This window comes from Nelumbo nucifera, chromosome 1 (assembly GCF_055504915.1).
Source record: "Nelumbo nucifera cultivar China Antique chromosome 1, China Antique-T2T, whole genome shotgun sequence".
NCBI lineage: Eukaryota > Viridiplantae > Streptophyta > Magnoliopsida > Proteales > Nelumbonaceae > Nelumbo > Nelumbo nucifera.
The window spans coordinates 133,818,365-133,843,934 of NC_142649.1; the positions used below are offsets into that span (position 1 = coordinate 133,818,365).

At 36.8% G+C, this 25,570-nt stretch overlaps 2 protein-coding genes across 10 annotated transcripts; one reads left to right on the forward strand and one right to left on the reverse strand.

Moving 5' to 3' along the window:
* Nucleotides 1-3,462: 3,462 nt before the first annotated feature.
* LOC104586431 (E3 ubiquitin-protein ligase AIRP2-like) lies at nt 3,463-13,951 on the reverse strand. 9 transcript variants are annotated; one of them, XR_016080188.1, is made up of 7 exons: nt 13,724-13,937; nt 10,822-10,972; nt 10,632-10,698; nt 10,304-10,538; nt 5,477-5,611; nt 3,970-4,060; nt 3,463-3,871 (listed from the first exon to the last, which is right to left on the reverse strand). XR_016080188.1 is itself a non-coding variant. In XM_019195857.2 (7 exons), exons 1-6 carry the CDS (start codon nt 13,801-13,803, stop codon nt 4,017-4,019), a joined length of 699 nt encoding a protein of 232 aa, XP_019051402.1. In that variant the 5' UTR covers nt 13,804-13,937; the 3' UTR covers nt 3,463-3,871; nt 3,970-4,016. The 9 variants fall into 9 exon arrangements, 8 of the variants coding, with proteins under 8 accessions (XP_019051402.1, XP_019051401.1, XP_088750462.1 ...); XM_019195857.2 differs by having other exon boundaries at nt 5,490-5,611; XM_088894338.1 differs by lacking the exons at nt 3,463-3,871; nt 3,970-4,060; nt 5,477-5,611 and adding exons at nt 8,414-9,007; nt 12,641-12,757; nt 12,886-12,989 and having other exon boundaries at nt 13,724-13,951.
* Nucleotides 13,952-20,499: 6,548 nt separating this feature from the next.
* Nucleotides 20,500-21,646, forward strand: LOC148803846 (uncharacterized). Its single transcript, XM_088898089.1, has 3 exons — nt 20,500-20,703; nt 20,797-21,135; nt 21,239-21,646. Exons 1-3 carry the CDS (start codon nt 20,500-20,502, stop codon nt 21,644-21,646), a joined length of 951 nt encoding a protein of 316 aa, XP_088754215.1.
* The last annotated feature ends 3,924 nt before the right edge of the window (nt 21,647-25,570 follow it).

Genomic DNA, 25,570 nt, shown 5'->3' on the forward strand with positions numbered 1-25,570 from the left:
TTAGGTGGCTTTTTTTTTGGTACTAAACACTTTTAGGTGGCTTTTTTTTAGTACTAAACACTTTTAGGTGGCTTAAACTATAGGAATTGGTGCTTCATAATGATCCTCTCCACAAGTAGAGGACCCTCTTTTAAATACTCACAGCTGTACATTACATTATGAATCCAATAATGAATTTAAAACTGCATAACTAATGCTCTACAGCATCTGGAGAGGGGGGAAACTGTTCTTTCTAAAAGTGAAATCTCAAAACAGAAACAAATTAGTCTAGACCAAAATGCAATTCAAATTGCTGTAGCCAAACCACTCAAAACACTCAAATCGACGTCTTATCTTAAGACAACTACTATAGCCAAATGAATATAACACTTCACAAGAATGATGGAAAAGGCAGGAAATCTCTAATGAAAGAGTACAGATCTTGGAGAATAACAAATAAGCAAAACCCAGAGAAGTTAAATGAAATCCCACTCCACAAAAATCCATTGTCAGAAGTTCCCAAATATTCAAAAAAGACATATGCATGTATACATGAACAGATTATAAAAACCAATCTTGAATGACACTACACATAATGACATTTTCGCTTCAAAGCAGTTAGCACTATGCAGTAACCTGATCTTTTCTATTTAACTCCAGAGAAGGTTGCCAATTATTTATTTAGCTATTAGGGCAAGAGTTGAGGAAAGAAAGAAACTACAATTCACACAATAAATTGAAAAGAAAATATTTTCGTAAAATATTCATAATAAAAATTCAATCTTTCTAGTCACGACATCACATCAACAAGGTTGATTTTGGAAAGTGGATGAAAGGAACCTCATACCTAGTAATACAACAGAAAAATTAAGAGTTCAGCCCATAATCAAGCTATGACTAAAAGTGAGGACGAAGCGGAGAACAAAGTAAACACAAAATTAAGGAGATACAAGATGCAAAGAACAGGACCAGATCTAATATGAATAACTCCAGACAACCCTACAAAACCCAACCAAGAAATATGCACCAATTCACAATAAACAAAACTGTGACAGCTAAAAAGTCATCAAAGCAAATCAAATCAAAATCTGGTCTTCACACTACAAGCAAGAGCATGTGAACTAAATCACATGAAAAAACCTACCCTTCCCAGAATTGACCAGAAAGAAAATCTTCAAACGCCTAAAAGAAACCTCGAGCAGTGATCAGAAACGCGAAAGAGAAACATCACTGGGGTTTCTCCACCTCGGCGTTCTTCCCCGCGGCGTCTCCATCTCTGGATTTAACAAAAACATCAATGATGCTTGGAGGTTCGGAAACTTTGGATACTCATTCGATCAATTCAAAATCTGCTTCCTCTGGTGGTTTGCAAGTTAAGGTGAACGCCCAAGCTCCTCCTAAGATCAATGTGACCTCTGTTGGTCTAACTTCAATGGAATGCTTGAAGACTGAAGGTGATACACCGTCCTCGCCACCAAGGACATTTATTAATTAGTTACCTGATTGGAGCATGCTTTTTGCAGCCATCACGACAATCTTCTTGGCAGCTGAGAAGCAGTGGACGCTTCTTGATTGGAAGCCAAGACAACTCTTTCAGATTAGTAAAGAAGAAGAAGATGGATAAAGTTCCTGTTTTTGCCACAGGGAAGAGAAAAGAAGATGAAGAAATAAAAAGAAACGATTGGAAGCCAAGACTACCAGAGAGATCGAGACCCTGGAGGTTCTGTCAGTACTGCAAAGAATGGGGGACCAGCCCGGCGAGATTCATTGTAGGGAGGTCGAGTCGGATGAGACGATTCTCCCTCTCGTTCCAGCACGAGACGCCAACAAACTTGCAAAGGAAACCGACCGAGTTCTTGACGCCAGTAAGGCATTTCACATCGTCCTCTATAGACATAGAGGCGAAAATCATGGCGGAGAGGAGGATAAGAAACAGCTGGGATCGATCTCTCGATCTCACCATGGCGGCAACGAGTAGTCGAAGAACAAAAGTATGAGTTGCAAATTGACTTCAGTTCTGACATCAGGAGAGAGAGAATGCGGGTGTGAACTGAGGAGAGAAATGGAAAAATAGAGTGACACAAAGAGAGGTAGAGATGAGAGGGAGAGCGGGAAGACAGAGGAAAAAAGTGACGCGTTATGCATGCAAAATGAAGGAGAGAGAAGTGATCATAGCACTTGTCTTTGATGCATCGTTCATACGTGCAATTCATATAGAATCACAGTAAGATTCTGGAAAATCACCCCTTCCGCTTTAATATATATATATACTAGCAGAAACGGCCCGTGCTCAAATGGGATGGCAAAGAAACAATTTTAAATAATTGGGAGACTAAAACTGAATGAAGAAGTTCATATGCGTTGAGGGCTTGGAGAAATTAAATTATTGTATAAAAAAAAAGTTGAGAAGGTATTGTTTTAGTGAAAAAATCTTAGAAAAATATTACTTAAAATAAATTAAAATTTATATCTAATAATAGTGGTGAGAACCTCATATTGAAATGGTTATAAAAATATACTTTTAATTATTTTTTTGGATAAATTATTTTTGAAATTAAGAGAGAATAGGTTAAAAAAAATAAACCTGTATTTCTGGATAAAAAAATCTGTATTTCTAGAAATTAAGGTAAATCTTTTTTTTTTCTGAAAAAGGTAAATCTTTTTTTTTCTGAAAAAGGTAAATCTATAAACCGCATCCTGCTTATAGATTTGGCATCGATCATGGAATGTAATGGCAAAATACACCCAATTAAATGTGATACTATAATTTATGAAATATGAATTAATGAAAAGTATGGAGACTTCAATGTAATTGGTTGATATCTAGATTTACGGTGCAATTAACATGTATTAGTAAATGCACCCTTAATTTTAATTTTTCTTGTCATATTTATTGGCATCTCAATTGTTCACTGTTTCACCCTTGGAAATGCTCTGCTTCTTTTTCCATTAATCAAACATCTGAAGTTCCTCAGTTGCCTGAACATCACCCATCATTATTTAATAAATTTCATGATCTTACCTTCTTGAGGTAAATTTGCTTCTGCACATTTACCTTTTAATTATTTATTTTCTACCAATTTTTTCACTATATAGGATATTTAAATATGCATTGAATATATAATTTCCATGCATAGAAATGCAGGTATACATGAGGCCAAGGTCTTGAACTGGACCTTAATTCCTCGTGGAAGTAGAACAAATTCATGGATGTTTTTGGGTGGAACATTATGCTACTTCTAGCCAATAAACTTTTCCTTAGGCTTCCAAAAGCATCCATGAAATTGTTCCATACCCCTTATTTAGTAGACAGGGATAGATAGCCAAGTCAAGTCCATAGGCAATTCTTTAAAATATGCTGCCTATTGCATGTATACAAAAAAGACACGAGGCATGTATAGGGGAAAAGTGCAAATAACTATTGCAATGCACGTAAGTATTTTTAAGATAAAAATTTAAAATGACAAAATAGTTGGAGACAGATACTCTAAATGTACAATCAATAGCAAGAAACATTTTAATCTCAAGTATATAACTAATAAGAAATGCATAAGCATAACAGAAAATAGAAACAGAAGCCTGCCATGTCTGTTTCAAATAACTGTACAAGAAGAGACTATCCAAGATAAGAAGGAACCCCATGAAAGACACAATCCGGATATGAGACAACATGGGAACAGATGGAGTCGTCTCAAACTCTCAATGTACTCAACCATCTTCTGAGCCAACCAATGCAAAGCTTTAATTAACAGGAGAGCAGTTACCATTGCAAGAAACATAACAGAAAAATCTTGTCGGAATATTGTGATCACAAAAAGGATTTCCATGACTGTTCATTCAATCTCTCAACTTCTGCTTCCATGAGGGACCCAAGGAACAAGTGCTTAATTAACTGCCACAAAATGCACATGACGATCAGACCCATATTTAAAAGAAGCACCAAACTGATCTTGGATGTGAACAGATACACCATAGCTGGGTAAAATTGACCTCTACTGCTGAAGGCATGATAAATTATAGAAAGTGTGCCCACTAAACTAAGCCCGGCATAAGTTTGCAGACTCGTCATCGCTTCTATGAGCTGTTTCGGCACATCATTTAGAAGAACACAAATCAGACCCATATCCAAATTGAAAGTAAGTTCCAATAACTTATGGGACAACAAAAAACCATATGGAAAGCAGAAAATCATCATCTATAATGAAATTGGCACAGATTCTAATATTATTTCAAAAGATTCATCAAATGAATTTCACTTGGTTATCGTTGTGTTATAGGCAATACAGGCAAAGGGGTTGATGATTTTGGCATTAGCCAGATAAAAGCAGAAGATGGTTGGAGAATACCACTCCTAGGTGAATAAGATAAATCACTGGACTGGAGGTCTGTTATGGTGGATTTGTTTGAAAGTCATCCTTTTTGCAGGATGGGATGGTTATTTGTATGGTTCACCTCTGCAGTGAGTTAAGTGCGTTTGCTTCTGTCACCTGCTTATGATTTGGTGTGCTTTCCTTCTTTCAGGTGCGGACAGGGCTGTGGAACTACTTTGTTCCTTCTGAGGGAGTTTTGCCCGCCCTTTATGCTTACCTTACCCTTTACCTTTCATTGGTAATATAAATTTTATCTCTCGTTACCTATAAAAAAAATAATTCAAACAATATTCCACCTTATATATGAATCTGCGCCTCTGGGGGTTAGAATGCCAAGGAAAAACTAGATGAAATGATCCTCAATCTACAGCTAGGCAACTTCTAAATGTCAACTTAATCTTCTCTTCTCCTAAATTTTATAAGAACAGGCACAAAAAATAAGATAAATATAAAAAAAAAATAGATACATAGAACAGACTCTATCTTCTAAACCTACGAAATCTAAAAACTATATTCAATAGGGGAAAGGCTAAAGAAAAACATTAAGCTCCTTTTTTTCTGATTCTCGACGCCAGAGAGAACCAGCTTCAGAGAGAGCAAAAATAGGAAAGACGAACTACAAAACATCCAAGTATTGAAACTGCCAACAATATATTCAATCGGAGCAAGTTTAAAAAATAGATAAGCTCCACAAAAAAAATTGACCCTAATAGAGTGTAACTCCCAAATTACTAATACGCAGTTCAAAAAATGCACTGCTGAAACAAATATAATAGATTTGGGAAAATTGATTTTACGTAAAAAGAAAGAGAGAAGTTAAATACTACGATAGGTCAAATTTCACGAGAAATACTGCAAACTTGGGGGTGGAAGGTTTCTTAAAGGAGTCCCTGAAGAAAACATCGTTTCAGAAAACCCTAATTGAGACTGCAAAACTCAATTTGCACTGAAAGAAGGAGCCCTAATGACAAGACCAAGGCTCGATCGAATACCGCGACTTCTTATCCGAAGAAAAATCAATAATTTTGATATCAAACCCAACAGAAAAAACCCTAATTTCTGCTTTACTACAGATTAACGATTTAAAAATAATAAGTCGAATTAATTCAAGAATCAAGAATACTTACTAGATATTTGTACCTGGAAGTCTGGAACAGTCGAGCAGAACTCGAATTAGAGTAGAATTTCGTCGACCGAGTCGACGAGGAAAACATGCAAACGTGAAAAACCGTTGTTGGCGCAGTTCACCGTTCCTCCACGACCTGCAATGAGAACAAGAACAACTCAAGAATTCCATTCTTGGAAAAGCTTTGATCTGAACGGTAACCCTAGAAAAGAGCAGCTATAAATTTCGCAAAACCCAACAATGTGACACTTTCTTTCAGAAATCGAGCTGTAGCCTGTGAAAATGTCGAAGCGAGATATTCCGTCTTCAACAGCAGCGCAAACAGGACCATCAATCAGATCTACGCGAAGTGGAGACATCAAAACGAAAGAGACCTTCCTTCGATGAGGAGACAGGCCCTCCTTCGTTCTCCCTTCGCAACGACAGGGAAAATAAGGCCAAGGAGATCTCTCGAAGAGGGAGACTCTCCCTTCGAACTTGGGAAGAAGCATCTCGAACTTCGAGAGACTCTCCCTTCGTCAGTTTCTTCGCTTATTGGAAAACGAATTTTGCAACTGCAACTACTGAGCAACCGAGTAGGGAGAGATACAAAGAGAGATAACTGAGAGAGAGGAATCGGAGAAGAGAGAATTAAGAGAGGAGAGTGGCTTGTTCGGCAAGCATCACCTCGAGAGAGGTGATCAAGCATCTCCATCGGGCTCTGCCCAAGGCCAATCTGCCTTTGTCCATCGGTCCAACAGGTCATCGGATTGTCCAACGGGTAATCGGTCTCTATTCTATTTATACGCATCGGACACGTGTCGAGTATAAAACTTTTTAAAACTGTAAACGTATCGAATATTTAGGGGTCACCGTATATCCATCCATCAAATGCTTTAAATATAGAGATAGATATAAGAAATATAAAATAAAAAAAAATAAAACTTAAAAGAGAAAGTTACGGCCACCCTCAATGTTGGGGGTGATGAATTTAGGGCTGTTCACGGTCGGGTTGGGTTAGTTTATTGATGTTTTTTCAATTGATTCGATCTAGTCGAATTATCTGAAATTGAAATTGAATCGATTTTATGTTAAGCAAAATCGACTTGATCGGTTTGAGTTAGTTTGGATCGGTTTGAGTTGGTTTTGGTTCTACTTAGTGGTGACTTAGTTATTGTTCAAGTGTTCATTTCTGATTCTACTTTCCCAAAAGAAACCAACATTTCTTTAATATTTTGTAGCCCATCTATGGATCCAATTGTGGAGGGAGCAGAGTCTGAGAGACAACTTAGTTAAGTAGGTTGTAACTAGGATAGAGACAACTTAGTTAAGTAGGAACTAAATATGTTGTAACTACTAACTAGAAACTAACTAATAAATCGGTTCGATTCGGGTCAATTTTGATTTATACATGAAAACCAAAACCAAACTAAATCATCGATTTATAATTTTTTATAACTCGAAACCAACCGGTACTGAAGAAAACCCGACCAACTCAGATTGGATCAGTCTGAGTTGATCGATTTAGTCGATTGACAAAATCCCACCATTATCTTTCAGATTCTATATTTTTCTCCCGTATAATTATTCCATCACTTTAAAAAGGATTCTCATGTGTGGCGACGGCAATTTTTCACACGCACCCATTCCAAATGGGACAGGCTGGATTCACATCAGCACCTCACAAGAGGACTCCCCACAATGATCCACCACACATCCCAACCTTGTATTGAGAATATCTTCCGATAATGTCTCATCATCTTCCATACTTAATCCCAACCTTGTATTGAGAATATCTTCCCGCTGATTTAAACTCCATCCCACCCCGTTCCCATTCTTAATCGTGATTATCGTGTATTCGTGTGCATGTTTAAACATTTTTAAAATTCCAAACTGTCCTTATGAAACCCTCTTCTAAAATATATGGAGACCCTCTTCTAAAATATACCAATTTATTTATGAGACCCTCTTGCAGAAAACTGATAAATACAACAAAAATAATAAAAATTAAAGTAAAAGTAGGAAATTGTATAAACTACAAAAATACAATAATTGTAGAAAAGAGGACAAACAAAATAAAATTGAAAACTTTGCAGACAAAGAAAAGTAAAACATAGGGAGCATACTGAAAATTGCAAAAAAAAAAAACACAAAAAATAAATTGAAAAAAATACAATAAAGATGCATAAAATTGCAAACAAAGAAAAAGAGGAAATTACAAAAAAAAAAACACTACAAAAGAATACAAAATTTTGAACGAGTATTTTCACGATTTTGTCGTTTAATATCAAATGTATTACCAAAAATCCTACTATTCCCGGATTTACCGGTAATTAGACATGTTCATCAATTTATGGGCAGGCCAAGCCAAGCTTTCTCTCTTTATTAACAGAATACATTCAACTTCAAGCCATTGGGCTTCGATCTTGAGCCTGAAAGAAAATAACAAAAACATGTCCGAGCTCCACAAAGATCAGGTCAGTCTGCCCCATTGAACAAGTCTACCAGTAACAATGCTCCGTTTGGTAAAATTTCTGATTCCAAGAATCACTATTTGAAGAATGGGTTCTGTTTGGGTCAGAACTCCTTTTTTATTGATAAAATTAACGTTCTGATCCAAACAGATACCATTTTGAAGCTAAGAAATAATCAATTCTTGGAATGAGCTTTGAGACCAGAAAAAGGAATCCGTTTCAACGATTTTCAATTGTTGGAATCATCATCATCAAGCCTTCAACCATAAAGGGCTACAGGAATCCTGTTTCACCATTCCATTCTGTTCATTGCAATTTTCAATTCTTAGAATCACAATTTATTCATCAGAACAAATTCTTTGAATGCATGCTAAATAGTAAATACAGCTGTACGTGTTTAATATTTACTTTTGGTTTGGTGTACTAACCCATGTTACACAACAGAAATAAGCTAGTTATACTTTCTATAGGCTGGACGAGTTCTTAGGCAAACCAAACTCGGTGAATAATATAGAGTTATAGACCTGGCAAAAATGCCACATATTAACAAGTAAACAGCACGGAAATGAGAATCCTCTGCTTTTATGGACAAAAGTCTGTACAGGCATATACAGAGCCCTCTAGTTACAATTTACAGAGCCTCCCCATGGAGCTACCTGCCTTAAATCACCCTGCCCTCTCTACAATAAATTAGGCGGGTTCTTTCAATCAGACAATGGGAAGAAGCACTTCTAGACTTATAGTTTCCTACCTAAATCAGCCAAAGCAAATTTTTGCTCCTTACTAGACCAAAATGAAGGTGAGGCGCAGATAAGTAGGACAACAAAATAGATGTTGGGTTCAAACATCAAACCCTAATGGTGGATCCTTATTTTACATGGCAGTCATAGGTGTCAAAAACAGTATCAGGGACGATCAAGGGCAGCTTTTCTATGTACATGAAGAGCCTCCTCAGGTTCTCCCTGGTAAGGGTTGCCATGTCTACTACGTCCCTGCTGTCAGTAAAGACCCAAAGATCACCTGAGTTCACTCTCTTAAGACTGTCCCGGCAGAAGGGGCATGACTGCGATCTTGAATGCCTGCACAATTTGTCACCTGAAGTTTACTTTTACACCTCAACGTATTTAAAATAATAAAGTAAAACAAATTAGCGAAGCAATATTGGTTTCTATGATTACAAGCTAACATTAGTGCAAACACCCATGATTTTCAGAAGTTTTCCACCCAAAGAAGAAATCCTATTTTAAGCACTCCCACGCACATAGCACCAGCAGAAAGACTTCCATCCAAATACAAGGAAACCTTCTAAGGCCAGGAAATAGACAGGAAATTAGCAGGCGGGAACTTGTCTTCAGAGAAGGCTGAATTGGATGGATTTACTGTGGAAAAATGCTCGAGTATCACAAAATTGAAAAATATTGATCCAAGTGCCAGAAATGATGGGATTAATGGTGGACTATAATCACAAGGTACTGATACACCTAAAGAAACACAACTTATTTTTTCAAATAAAGTAATTATTTTACATTTTAGCAAGTAACTGTTAATTGGCATTTTAGCACCCTAAAACATCAAAAATCATGCAAACCGTCACCATAATGGCTATCATGGTTGATAATGGCCAGTATTTGTTTTCATTATATGTGGTATAACACAACACAGAATTACTTAGCTGTTATCTTTAAACAGCGGCTGTTACCCCATCAACCTCTTTCTGACGTGTTACCTGATGTTGTAACGATTAGCATGGAAATCCATGCTTACCCTTTGGATTGTTCATACTCCATTGCTACACTACAAATTCCAAAGTCAAAAACCACTCTAATCAAATAGCTCCTTTTGGTTCATTGAATAATCATCCGGTGAAAAAAAGCAAGTTATAGCACGCAAGCTTCATTTATAAACCCAGAGATAAGTTTAACCAACCAATAATTTCAGTGTCTGGACTAGGTGTGTTGATAAAAAAGATTGTACAAACTTATATTTTTATTCCATGCTTTTTTGGGTGAAGATGTTCCATGCTGAAATAACATATGTGAATGTGACATGGCATATAAAACTACATATGCAAAATCATGAAGAAGAAAAATAAACCCATAAATTATTTGTATAAATATGTGCATATTAGCCATATGTGCATGTACATGTCCCCTTGTAAAAGAGCGGTACAAATGAGAAATTATGAAAACACTGCAATATGTTATCCGTGAGAAAAAGAAAAGATGTGAGACATGATGAGATTTCAAATAATAGAGCAAAATGTCTACTCTAACTATTTTGTTGAATAACAAACTTCAAGGTTGATGTACCCTGTAGGATCAGGGAAATTGCTAGTAAGTTCATGGATGATAGAGTAAGAGAGTAGACATGAGTACCATTCACGGAAGCACTTCATGCACATAGCGTGATTGCAGTTGGGCAAAACAATCTTACTGTTCATCTCCATGCAAATTCCACATTCTTCTTCCCTTTCAACATCTATCTCTGAAAACTGCCTGCAATCTTCATCATCTCTTCTTCTGTACCTCTCCATACACACTGCCTTCTGCCTTTTATCTTCCATATCAGTAATGCCTTGTTGAAGTTGCAGTAACGAGGGGAAAATTACAGCTGGCACAATAGGACATTGGGTAAGAAAACAACGCAACATGCTACATCAGTTAAAGATTAACTGCTATATTTAGCCTATATTTGTAATATTACCATAGAACTCTCTAATACTTGCTTTTCTTTCATGGACAGACATGGTTGTTGTTCCATCCACATAGACCTGTAGCATGAAATTGGATAACCAAATTTGTAATAGAAAAGCAAGTAAAGTTTCCTAGAAATTCAACCAAGCAAAGAAGCTATTCACAACAAAAGTAAAGGGTGAAAGGAAATGGATGTTGACCTTATAAATCAAGATCCTTAGCAGTCCAAGAGCACCGGCAAGGTGGCAGTCTGTCCACTGCACTAGAAAAAGAAAGAGATGTGCAGCAGGGCTGTATGACATTCTCATCTGAAGGCAGGCACCATCATATTCCCTTGGAAAATCTGACGCCCTATAACTTTCACTAACAAATTAGTAAATGGACTAGAAGATACTAAGAAGCTTGTTTGAAACAGAAGAATACGTGAATAATGAACAATGAAAAAGAAAGAGTTAGCCTTTATAAGAAGAAAGAAGAAGATAGAAATGCATTTTAAAGGGAACTGATTAAAAAGACCTGAAGCCTTGAAAGTAAACAACACCAATAGCTTCTTTGAATAATTGATAAAGGATACCGTTTTTGAAAGTAGTAAAACACTAAATTTAAAAGAGATAATATCTTTTTTTCCCACATATTCTTGGACTGCAAGCATGAGAACGTGTTGAAGTCTGCAAGCAGCCACTCTGTGCACAAAAAAAAAAGAAAAAGAAAAAGAAAAAAAAAAAGAATGCTAAAGGTCAGGTCTGTATCCAGTACCAGATATCTGGGACCAACATTGAATAATAACCCTTTTATCTTTTTCCTCATAACTACATTTCTCCTGCAGTCTCTTTTATGGGAAACATATCTGTTGCTTTGAAGAATTTCCTATTTGCAAATCAAAGCCTACTTTGAAGCCTCCTGTTATTATCACTACTTAATAATTCTCAAACTTGAAATGGCTACTTATGTTGTGTACTTACAGAATCTTCAAGAGCTTAATCTTGTCTACTCCACTAAAATGATGAAATTTACACAATTTGCATTGTTCAACAAGCATCCCACATCATATAAGAGTCTCTGAAGTCAAGTGGATAAGTTCTACTACAACATAGGTTTTTTTCTAGTAACATATTATATATAAAAAGCAGGAAAGCACAAGAGATTATCTACATTGGTTCATGCATAAAATATAGAAAAGCATCTCTCAATACTAGAAAAAAGTTCCATATTCCTAAGTTGGCAAGACCATCAGCCACGGTACTCATTCCCCCGGTAATCCATCTAGCGCAAGCCCTAGCTTTCCAAAATTTCCCAAACTTCGTGTTGAACAAAGTTCTTTTAAGACAGGAAAGTATATTAGAGGATGCACAACATGGTTCTTTAAGCAAAATGGAGACCCACTGTTTTCATCAAGCAATTTCAAGCATCATCTTAAACAGCAAATGCAAGGCAAGCATTCTTAATTCTCTAAGCATACAAATATCACACTATGATGTTGCAGCTACGTCATAACCAGAATCAGCCCACAGTCCACTGGCACTAGCATATGAATCCAAGCAAGCAAAACAAGTGTCAATGAATCATGTCCAAATGTGTGAAATAAAAAATCAGATTGCTTTCAAACACTTGTCCCATTCCCTGTCAACAATATTCTCCTTATTCATCTCTTCTTTGCGAGGTAAGTAAACTAGAAACTCAAGCCTATAATTTATGGTTCCACCATTCCATAAAACATACCCTCACATGTAAGCTAAGATACTTGAACTATTGAACCTGCAAAGATGCTCAAAATCATTATCTATTGGCATAGCCTTTTATATGTTTCACATTGTCTCTTCTATTTATTAACATTCTATATGCTTCATGATTCAGTGCACATCTACAGCACCAGTAAGATGTGGTCTGTTGCAAGTTGAAGGATTTAGAAGAGCTAAAAAATGATTTAAACACTAAAAAAATTATTTGAGCACCCATAATTTAACAATGGATATGGCACTGAACAGAGAAGAATGGCAGAACAGGATTCAAATAACTGACCCCGTAAAGTTGGGACAAGGCTTTTGTTGAGTTGGTAGGAAGCCTGATACAAGTTCTAGTAATGTTTTTCCATGGCTTCCATGTCGAAATTTGTACTATGAGCAACAGTTTTCTTGGCTTCAGTCAAAAGATCTTTTGATCAGTACTCGGTCAAAAGATTTTTCAAACAGTTAAAAGTGTTGATACTGAAGAAGACTCAGAATGTCCAGTTATTAACAAAGAAAAAGCTGAGATAAGCATATTACTAGGATAAGAATGCCTTTTATGGGTCAAAAGACTTCAAAGAGAAACGGAAGCAAGGGGCATTGCAACCATCAAGGCCTACAAGAGGCAAAAGAGTCACAGCTTCCTATGAAGAAAACAAGAGAAGAAAACTTCGGGATGAAAGCAATCTCATATTGGTATCGTACAGAAAGATATTGAGAATCGATCATAAGATAACTGAAATTAAACCTGAAAGCATTAATTTGAATAGATAACATAGAAATTTTATGAACATTGCAAGTCCCAACGAATTGCGGTAGAGAGATCTTTGAAAATCTAAGGAGGGAGGGCCAAAAACACAGGAGACTAGAAGAAGAAACTTGCTTATCATACCGACATTAACAAACCAAAAAAACAAAATCACGGATAGGATGTAGAAAAAGAAGAAAATAAGCAGGCATTCAAGAACTATAACAACTAGGAGTTGGAGAAAGAAATAACTTGAGAGAGCAAAATGAAAATACTCCAACCAAAAATTATTTCTCAATAGGGCAAAGACCAAAAAGGAATTAAGGAACACAGAAGCTTATTAACATTAAAAGTTATGGCTTTTACACAAAGCATCAATTCCAAGCAGCAGTTGGATGGGAAAAAAACGAAGCCTTTCGGAAAAGGGACTGGAAAGACATGAAATTTCAAGAAAAAAAGGGGGGCAGGGGAGGCAAAAATCATCGTCTTCGAACCACAACGATAACCGATATTTTCAGCAGAAATTTGGAAAAGTAAAATCAAACAGATAAAACATATACAAAGCGAATTCAACACAGAAACAACATTTCTGAAAGAAATTAAAATATAAAAAAGTACTAGAACACTTACAGTGTATTGGCATGCTGAATGTCCGCTTCAAGAACTTTCAGGGAATCCTTAAAGGATTTTCGCATGGAACCAAAGTACATCTCCCTCCCAAATTCTAGGGAATCAAGCACAGACCATCTAACGCTCCCTCCGCCAAAACCCTAAATTTCTCCCCCACCCTCTCTCTTTCTCTCTCTTCCCCCTCTCTCTTCAGAGTCTCACTGGTTTTTCTTCTACCTTCTACGCTTCTTCTTTTTGAAAGAAAAGAGAAGAAGAGAAGACTGGACCTCAATGGTCGCCACGTGGAAAAAAGGGTGTCACGACGGCGTCAAAAGAATAGCGTCGAAGTGGATGGACGTCGACCGGGAGATATTTACGCTTGACACCCTTATCCACTACTGCTTAGCTTTCGGTAGCTTTGCCTCCACGCTGGGATGATGGAGGATCCATTGACCAAATAATCACCCTCCATGTCTGGTCCAAATAACGGAAATGCCCTTCCTATTTCCATTTTGGAAGACGCATTGAGAACTGATTACAGTGTACCGTCCAAACCATTCCGGGCTCTCCAACATCCGGACCAAATGATCAAACAATCCGATAACCTCTTTTCGGTCAGAGATTCTAAGCTTAGAATTTGTAGAATATTGCAGTCATAAAGTAAGTTTAATTTTTGGGTAGGGTCCGAATTTATGGACCAACTACGTTATATACAACATATATAAATGATGGTAGTAATGAGTGGGACCGTTCAAGATAATCTCTTTGGTTTTGTGTATTTACTTTTGTTGTTGTGTATTTAACTAAGGAGCTGTTTGGTACAGTGGCATAGTTTGTTTTTATTTTTTGAGTTGATGAATGTAAATTTGTGTGAGAGAGCTTTTACTTAAAATGTTTTTAAATTGATCAATATAAATTGTTGTCTTTGGTTTTGTGTATTTACTTTTGTTGTTGTGTATTTAACTAAGGAGCTGTTTGGTACAGTGGCATAGTTTGTTTTTATTTTTTGAGTTGATGAATGTAAATTTGTGTGAGAGAGCTTTTACTTAAAATGTTTTTAAATTGATCAATATAAATTGTTGTTTTTATTCAAAACGTTGAATTTGATGTTCTTTACAAATATACATTATTTTAGTTGGAATCACACTCATATATGATATAGCAGTACTTATTTCTCACAAATTTATGTTGATCAAGAACAGTAATGCAATGCCACTGTACCAAAACACATCCTAAATTGCTGGTATGCTTTGGAGTTTTGTAGTGGTCTATAGGGCTCATTTGTTTGCACCAAATGGGCATTCTTTGCAAGGTGCCAACCAACGATCGGTAAGATCCCCTGTTGGTTGTAGCGGAAATTTGGGATCAAATCCCGCCTGCATCTAGGTTGGGGGGTTATGGGTTGGGGATAGACTATCCCGTTGTGTAGCCTTTCAAAAGAAAAAAAAAAAAAAGACACTCATTGAAATAATATCTGAGCTGATTCTTGATTTTTAGAGGTTTTGATTGTTCGGTCCACCCTAATAAATTTTAGTTCTAACATACAGTTGGGGAAGGGTATGTGCGAGCTCAAAATTGATGTCAATACATGGGTGGGTATTGGTGTTATAAGTGAGGGTATTTAAAATTTTGAATTATTGTTGGTGTGTAGTGGAATTTAAAATTTTGAGGTGGAGTGCAATATAATTTTTAAGATTCCTCTTAATAATAGCTCAGATGTCTATCTACCTGTTAGTGAGTTAAGAGGTGTTTTATGACTTTTTGTTTCAAAATATGACCTTTAATCTATATCTTTTACTCTTACCTAAAACCTTGACTTTCTTTCACAATGATGCCTTTCTTTTGCTTCTTTTTATTTGATGGAACTAGTATTACTACTAAATTATTTTTCTTTCCAATTTTTCCTTTTTTTTTCTCATTATTGATACAAAAAAGCTAATAAGTTCATAGGGGTATGGTTCAAAGTATTGATAATCACAATAGACAAAAATGGCACATCACAAGTTTTCAAACATCAAGTCTCTCTCTCTCTCTTTTTGATATTATCAATCTAATATTTCAAGAATCAAAATCTTAGGAGGGGTTATAATGTCTAAACCTATAGAACCTCCATAAATCCTTGTATTTGTATTTTGCATTTCGAACCCTAAATCTGTGATATTGTATGATACATATCAATACTTTGAACCACAGCATAGGGGTAAATCTGAAAACAATATCTCTTCAAATATTATTACATTCAGATACTCATCAACCAGTTTGACTACATTTAGAGGATAGAAGCAAAAAACCAAACTTTAGCTATTTAGAGTCTAGAACCACACTTTAGATACATTTTTCTTGCTTTCTTAGACATTAGAGTTCAATTTTACCAAATGCTACCTACGAATGATTGTAACTCATTAACCTCTTCATGTCAAAAATTTAATTTTCATTCTTAGTGTTTTTTTATGATTGATATAAAATGTATATGTTTTGGAGAAATTAACCAAATTTGTTAAGGGCACAAGTAGGCTGATCACTGTAGGGGTTTGGCCCTTAGTTGGGGGTAGACTAATAATTTAGTCATGTAATAAGATACTAAGAGTATATAAAGTTACTAGTGACTATATAGTCTAGGGTTTAGGTATAAAAAGTCACGATGAATTTATTGAGCAGGTTTATGAAAGCCCGACCCATAAGACTCGATTAGGAGTAACATGTCAAGTGTAATTTCAATGCAATATGTCATATTGAATTACATAATTATATGTAAACATAGAGAATCAGTTCATCTCTTTGGTTGGATCAGGTTTAACTTTTTAAGTCGTATTGGGGAGGGCTAAGCTGAATATTTGGTTAAACTGGTTTAGCACTTTAGCTGCCAATCAGCTGTTCAAATGACTGACTGATAACCGATTTAGATTTACATAACTTATAAACTGTTCATGTGGGACTCTCCACAGAAAGCCATTTTGGCTTTCCCTTTGGTGGTTTTTGGCTTTGCAAAGTGGGCCTCAACGAGACGGTATACAAGTAATATTTGGTGTAGCCAAAATAAAGTAGTATTTGGTGTAAAATGCAAAAACCCAAGCTTACTGTCCTTAGCCAAAAATAGTGCTTTTTTTTTTTTTTTCTGTTGAAACTTCTTTCTATTGGCTTTTCCAAAACAGCTCAACCAAAGTTTCTGCCCTCCCAAACGGGTGGAAAGCAGCCCATAAGAAGCAGGACATAATGTGTTGTATAGGTTTGAGTTTTGCCTCTTCTACCTTTGATACTGATGTTAAAAACAATAGTTTACTCAACTAGTTGCGTTTCCTGCGTAAAAACAATAGTTGGGACTGGACACTAATTCGGATTATTCAGATTAAGGGCCCGTTTGGTTCTCAGGAATAGAGGTCTGGAATTCGAATCGAAACTCATTCCAATTCTAACTCTCTGGATTATTTTGATTTCAACCGTTTGGATGGGTAGAATTAGAATCTTATTTTCATTCTTGGTGAAATGGTATTTTGCTATTTGAGGGAATGACTATTCTCTCTCCCTCCTTCAAAATGAAATCTTATTCTAGCTAATTCTAATTTTTATTTTTATTTCTATCTAAACCAAACAGAATAGATTATTCTGATTCCGACTTTGAAGACAAACTAAATAACCCTAAATTTATTATAGCATATCATTTCATGTTTTTTCCGATTTTTGCTGAAAATTAGATATATTTATTATGAGTTTCAGGCTGTTAGACATGGCAGCTTATATTATAGCTCAATTTGAGGGGGTGTATAGATGGCTTGTAAACTTGTCAAACTTATATGCTATTTTACTTCCTCACCTCCCCCAAGGAATCTTGGTTGGGATTAATGCAAATCAAGTACCAAATTTAAAAAAATTTCACTCTATCGATCCATATAAAATTTAACAAATGCTCGACCTAGGATAGGATAGCCCAAGTTGCACCCTACATGGGTGACATATATATATGGAGCTGATCAAAAATCATTTGTAACGCGTGCTCTATATTTTTTACATCGCTACTTCCACTTCCACTTGTAAACACATTCACGCCACGTTGCTACTATATATAATTGGTAAGCTGCAAACTAGTTCCTTGTACTAATTCCAATTTCCAATACACGGCTCTTCCCAAGGCTAGCTGCCAAAAATACATTGTTAGCAGAAGAAGAGCTCTTTTAACCATTTGACCTTCTTGACATTAGAGCTTCGTTTTAGGGGGATTCGCTAAGTTGGATCTCCCTTTTTCAACTGTTATTCTCTGCAAATAGAACTTTTTCTTTTTTTTTTTCTTTTGCTTCATATACCCATATATAGCGCTCTCCCTGAGCCTGTTTGGGTGGGCTTCAGCAGCATTGATTCTGCTGTGTTGACTGAGTTGCTTTGAAGCTATCTAAAATAGCGTTAAATGGAAATCAATTTCTCAGCTCATGTATAGTGTATTTTTAACTTTCCAGGATTTTTAGTCAAACATGCTTTCTGTGTGGGACGCCAAAAGCTGCTGTAAAAGTCCTCCCAAATGAGTACTAAATATAACTTGTGCAAATGTAGCACTCCTTTTTTTCCACCCCACGTCTGTAAAAGTCCTCCCAAATGGGTACTAAATACGACCCTGGAATCAGAATCGGAATTGTTCATTCCAATTCTAGATGTTTGGTCGACCAGAATGGGAATGAGGAATCAGAATGCCATTCCTCCATATGGGGGAATGGCCATTCCCGACCCCTTCCCCCGGAATGCGATTCCCATTCCGCTAATAGTTTTCATTTTTCTTCTTTTTGGATAAAAAAATTCCTCCAATCCAACTTGCGATTGAGTTGTGGTGAGAAGGAAGAATCCCATGCCGTTGCTGTCAACCTCATCTCCGGTGAGGAGGTCAATCTCTTCTCTCTTTCCTCTCTTCTTTTTCTTCTTCTTCTTCTTCTTCTTCTCACATTCCCTCCCTCTGTTCTGTCCTTGCCGATGCAATGGTCGTTGTAGCGGCAGATTGGACCGAAATCCCTCTCTTTTGATCTCTCTTCTCCCATTTTCCCTATTTTTTTTTCTGATTTCTTTTATCATTCCTATCACTCTTTCGGTGAGCAAGGCACAACATTTACGGATACTTGTTCATCGTCTTCCCCGACGAGACGACAATCTAGTAGCGACACGAATCCAGTTTTCGTACATATATTCAGTGATTTTTTGCGGTTTTTGGGTTTACTCTCGTTTACCATCGGTTTCGTCAGTTTTTCAAGGACTCCCCTGTTATTGTTCTTTGTCACATGTTAAGAAAAATCATCTATAACGAAAATCACTCAAGAGAATCCATCTTTCTTCCAGACTTCAAGCAAAGTCCATGCTAGTGAGGTTGTCTTCTCTTGTGAATCGCCCCCATCCACATTCCTGATTGCCATTGTGGCTCATAGCAAACAACTTAAGGTGAAAAATCAACTGAAACTTGTCCTTGCTACATCGATCTAGTCCAGGTCAAATCCCAACTCAGGTAAATACGACTTTCACTACGTTTTACTTTGATTTTTTTTTGAATATGCTGCTTTTTTCTGAATTTTGAGTATTTTCATGCTTTTTTCTTAATTTGCTGCAAAATTATTGTAAATTTTGCATTTTTTGTATTTTCATGCATTTTTCTATTTTTTTTATTAGGGGCAAAATTGGAAATCATAGCTGATTCCGATTCCAGCCTCTTAATAAACCAAACAGCATCAATCGGAATCCGATTCCCATTCCTGTTTGATCCAAACAGGTAGGGGGGATAAGCCATTCTGATTCCAATTCCAAAGGATTCCTATTCTGATTCCAATCACGAACCAAACGGACCCTTATTTCTGGTGGAGAGGTGACCACTGTAAATTTTATTAAAATAATATGAAATAAAAAACCTATGAGGGAGACATAAAACCCTTATCCCTCTAGAAAACTTATACATTAGGTTTTCGGCTTATAAATATATATAGAATCAAGAAAAACTGATCTAGAAACGAGGAAAATTTTCCCATAACTATCATCCAAAAAATTCCTATGAATATGAGAGGGAAATATCCACCAAAATCTACAAGTTTAAAAAAAACATGAAGTCGATGTTAACCCAGAGACCTAACCAGCATAATTCCATCCAGAAGAGCTAAAGCTTCAGCATACAGATTATTATTTTTACCGCAAAAATTGAAAAAACAAATAAAATCCCCATTCTCAGACCGAACTACACCTCTTCTGTCACATAAACCAGGGTTTCTGTGAAGAGACGAGATCTGCTCCTCACACATGGGCGCCTCACATGCATATTCACAGTGCATTGTAAATTTATCTAATGAATAATAATTAATAAGTATGGGAGATGTTTTCAATGTATGATAGGAGGCGCATGTGAGGCGCCAGGTGTGAGGTGCAGATTCGGTCTCATGACAAGCTCTACCCACATTTAATTTGACATAACAATCCGATTGCAAGGGGTTGAATACCGTCCGAATTGGAACCGTAGGGAGGTAAATGTCAAGGTTTAAATTTCATTATTGTTTAGATTCGTTCTGTTTAATAAATCCCTATTAAGTAGGTAGTTTCCAGCTTTGACTCTTTCTTTGTTCTTTATCCGTTAGTGTAAAACATCGGCTATTTTTTCTCTCAATTAGTTATTGTAAAGGCTATTTATTAGCCAAAGTTGTTGATCAATAAAGTTGAATCATTCCAATTTGTTTTTAAGCTTGTTCGATTCAAGTTCTGACTCACAACATTCTGGTATCAGAGCCACCACTGGGCTTGAAGAAACAAAGCAGCAACCTTTGTGATTTGCAGCAGCAAGAGAGATGATGACTGAAGGAAATTTTGTGCAACCTGCTATTCCTCACTTTGATGGTCATTACGATCATTGGAGCATGTTGATGGAAAACTTTTTAAGATCCAAGGAGTATTGGAGCCTTGTGGAGACTGGTTATGTTGAGCCAGAAAGCGGAACAATATTGACAGAGGCACAACAGAAGAAGCTTGATGAGATGAAGCTGAAAGACTTGAAGGTGAAAAATTATCTGTTTCAAGCCATCGGTCGAACTATCCTAGAAACCATCCTACAGAAGAACACATCCAAACATATATGAGATTCTATGAAGAAGAAGTATGAGGGCAATGAAAGGGTGAAGCGATCCATTCTTCAAGCTCTTCGCAAAGAGTTTGAAACTCTTGAAATGAAATCTGGTGAAGGTGTCTCTAATTATTTCTCAAGAGTGATGTCTGTTACCAATAAGATGAAAGTTCATGGTGAACAAATGAGAGATGTTACAATAGTAGAAAAGATACTTCGATCATTGAGCGACAAATTCAATTATATTGTTTGCTCAATTGAAGAGTCAAAGGGCATTGATTGCCTATCAATTGATGAACTGCAAAGTTCCTTAATTGTTCACGAGCAAAAGTTCCATAGGCACAAAGGAGAAGAGCAGGCACTGAAGGTAACTCATGAAGAAAGTACATGGGGAAGAGGTCGTGGTCGCGGATCCTTTCGAGGAAGAGGCAGAGGCAGAGGACGCCAATCCTTTAACAAAGCTACTATAGAATGCTACAAGTGTCACAAACTTGGACATTTTCAATATGAATGCCCAAGAGGCCAATTATGCTGAGGTTGGAGAAGAAGAAGCGATGTTAATGTCCTATGTTGAAACAAATGAAGCAAAAAGGGAGGATGTTTGGTTCTTAGATTCGGGCTGTAGTAACCATATGTGTGGAGACAAAGTTCTCTTCTGCGACTTTACTGAAAGCTTCAGGCAAATGGTGAAGCTGGGAAATAACTCAAAAATGACAGTGATGGGGAAGGGTAATATAAAGCTGAAAATGAATGGACTCAATCATATAGTCAATGAGGTATTTTATGTGCCTGAACTGAAGAACAATTTACTGAGCATTGGGCAACTACAGGAGAAAGGTTTAGCAATTCTTATTCAACACGGCAAGTGTAAAGTCTAACATCCTGAGAAGGGCTTGATCATTCAAGCAGAGATGTCTGCCAATAGAATGTTTACCTTGTTGGCTGCGTCGCAACCAAAGAAACAAGCTTGCTTTCACACAGCCACACAAGACTTATCACATCTCTGGCACTGCCGATATGGACACTTGAGTCATAAAGGATTGAGGACTCTTCAAAACAAAAAGATGGTGAATGGACTACCACAATTCGAGGCCTCAAAAACTGTGTGCACTGATTGCATGGTTGGAAAGCAGCATAGAGATCCAATTCCAAAGAAGAGCACTTGGAGAGCATCTTCGAAACTTCAACTCATCCATCCTGACATATGTGGCCCTATCACACCAATCTCAAATAGCAAAAAGAGGTACCTAATTAGCTTCATTGATGATTTTAGTCGAAAGGTATGGATTTACTTCTTGGTCGAAAAATCTGAAGCTTTAGTTATCTTTAAACAATATAAAAGTTGTGTTGAGAAGGAAACATGTTCATATATTAAGTGTTTGCGTACTGATCGAGGGGGTGAGTTCACTTCACAGAAGTTTGATGAATTTTGTAAAGAAAATGGCATCAAGAGGCAATTGACAGCAGCTTACACTCCGCAACAGAACGGAGTTGCAGAGAGGAAGAATCGGACCATCATGAACATGGTTCGAAGTATGCTTTCGGAGAAGAAGATTCCAAAGACTTTTTGGCCAGAAGCTGTGAATTGGACAGTGCATATTCTAAATCGAAGTCCTACTCTAGCAGTGAAGAACATAACTCCAGAGGAAGCTTGGAGTGGAGTCAAGCCTTCAGTTGAACATTTTCGAGTGTTTGGCTGTATCTCACATGTTCATGTACCTGATGTCAAGAGAACCAAGTTGGAAGACAAAAGCTTCACTTGTGTGTTGTTAGGAGTTAGTGAAGAATCTAAAGCTTATAGGCTTTATGATCCAATAGCCAAGAAGATTGTAATTAGCAGAGATGTAGTTTTCGAAGAAGAAAAATCTTGGGATTGGGATAAGAGCTATGAAGAACAGGTGGTAGCTGTGTTGGAATGGGGAGACAATGAGGAAAATGCTGCTGCAAATAATGAAGATGAGGCCGAGATTGAAGATGGAAGTAGTGCAGAAGAGGTTGCAGCTGATTCTCCGAATCTGGTAGAAGAAGAGAGTTCACCTAGTTCCATTGAAGGGAGAGTTAGGAGGCCACCTGTTTGGATGAGAGATTATGAAACGGGTGAGGGTCTGTCTGAAGAAGAAGATGAGACCAATTTAGCATTGTTTGCATCTGCAGATCCTCTTTATTTTGAAGAGGCTGTGAAAAGTGCAAAGTGGAGAGCTGCTATGGATTCTAAAATAAAATCCATAGAAAAGAATGATACTTGGGTGCTAACCGACTTACCTGCAGGTGCAAAGAAGATTGGTGTCAAGTGGATTTACAAAACAAAGCTTAATGAACATGAAAATGTAGACAAGCACAAAGCACACGTTGTAGCAAAAGGCTATATGCAACAACATGGAGTTGATTACACAGAGGTGTTTGCGCCAGTGGCAAGGATGGATACAGTTCGAATAATTATTGCTCTTGCAGCTCAAAAGAGTTGGACGATTTACCAACTTGATGTGAAATCAGCCTTTCTCCATGGAGAACTAAGTGAAGAGGTGTTTGTTGAGCAACCAAGAGTCTATGAGCAGAAGGACAATCCACACAAGGTATACAAACTGAAGAAAGCCTTATACGGACTCAAACAAGCTCCATGAGCTTGGTTTAGTCGTATAGAAGCACACCTTGTGAATGAAGGCTTTGAGAGGTGCCATAGTGAGTATACCTTGTTCGTCAAAACAAGCAAAGGAGGTAAAATTTTAATTGTGAGTTTGTATGTTGATGACCTCATTTTTACTGGAAATGATGAATCAATGTTTTATGAGTTCAAGAACTCTATGATGCATGAATTCGATATGACTGATTTGGGAAAGATGAGGTATTTTCTTGGAGTTGAAGTATTGCAAAAGACTGATGGCATTTATATCAGACAAAAGAAATATGCTTCAGATGTGCTGAAAAGATTTGGGATGGAGGAAAGCAATTTCGTCCATAATCCGATTGTTCCAGGTTTTAAAGTCTTCAAAGACGAAAATGGAGTCAAAGTTGATGCAACATTCTTCAAGCAAGTAGTAGGGAGTCTCATGTATCTAACAGCAACTCGACCTGACTTGATGTTTGTGATAAGTTTAATTAGTAGATACATGGGGCAGCCAACTGAGCTTCACTTACAGGCTGCAAAGAGGGTGTTAAGATATTTGAAAGGCACAACAAATCTTGGGATCTTCTACAAGAAGGGAGGGAATGATAAACTGGTTGCTTTTACTGATAGTGACTATGCCGGTGATTTGGAGGATAGGAAAAGCACATCGGGGTATGTATTCATGTTGAGTTTTGGAGCTGTGTCTTGGGCCTCAAAAAAATAGCCTGTTGTTTCACTCTCCACAACTGAAGCTGAGTTCATAGCCGCAGCATCCTGTACATGTCAAGCTGTTTGGATGAGGAGAATCTTGGAGAAATTCAGTCATACACAAGGTAATTGTACTACTGTGTTTTGTGACAATAGCTCAACAATTAAATTATCAAAGAATCCAGTAATGCATGGACGAAGCAAACACATAGATGTTCGCTTTCATTTCTTGCGTGATCTTACTAAAGAAGGAGTAGTGGAGTTAGTTCATTGTGGCACACAAGATCAGATTGCAGACATGATGACTAAGCCTCTCAAGCTTGACACGTTTTTGAAGCTAAGGAAGCTCATGGGTGTTTGTGAAGTTCCAGATGTAGCAGTTAGTTTAAGGGAGGGTGTCAAGGCTTAAATTTCATTATTGTTTAGATTCGTTCTGTTTAATAAATCCCTATTAAGTAGGTAGTTTCCAGCTTTGACTCTTTCTCTGTTCTTTATCCGTTAGTGTAAAACATCGGCTGTTTTTTCTCTCAATTAGTTATTGTAAAGACTATTTATTAGCCAAAATTGTTGATCAATAAAGTTGAATCATTCCAATTTGTTTTTAAGCTTGTTCGATTCAAGTTCTAACTCATAACAGTAAAGGTAGGTGAGGAAAAGTCTTTGGCAAATAGAAAACTGCTTAGGATAACGGGTCCAAACAATAAAGAGGGGGATATTGAGAGGATCTGAATTTAGCGAGAGAGAACCATAAGTCCATAAGTAGCTTTATTTCTTAATTGTGTATAAATTCCCACAAAATTACCATTTTATTTCTATTATTAAATGACTATTTGGTGCTCTCTCTCTCTCTCTCAAAGTCTCCATATATGCTTTGATTAAGTAGGACATCACTTAAAAATTCAAGAATGTATAAGGGCATTTCTGAAATATTGGACACAGGATATACAAGCAAAGTATTAAATATTAATTCACATGAGGAGGATTCCTCGTTTGAGGAAATTATCTTAATCTACCGTGTCAGTCCACGTGGCAAAAGAACTCCCACCATCCTATTTCTACGCCCACTAGATAAAACAGCGTCCTTCTCATATTTTTATGTGCTACAAGCCTACAACAACTTATTACAACAATACTCAAGGATTCTTCAGATAATTATATAGCTCATCTGGGTGTCTAATGACTCTAGTCATTTAAAAGTTTTCAAAGAAAGGGAATCCAAATAGAAAACTTAGGCTGTATTTGGTTTGCCAGAAAATAATAGAAAAAGGGAGACCGGAGGTAGTTGTATATTAATTTGTAGTTGTATATCCACTTCCCTGTGTCTTTATTTTTCAAGAGTAAGACCTGTTACCAAACAACTTTGATAACTTTCAATTTGGTCCACAGCAGCTTCTTTTGATAACTGATTCTTTCACCAAACAACCAAAATCCATCTCTTTTCTTTCTGATGAGGGATACAATCGTCAATTGAGAGCCTTAGTATATAATT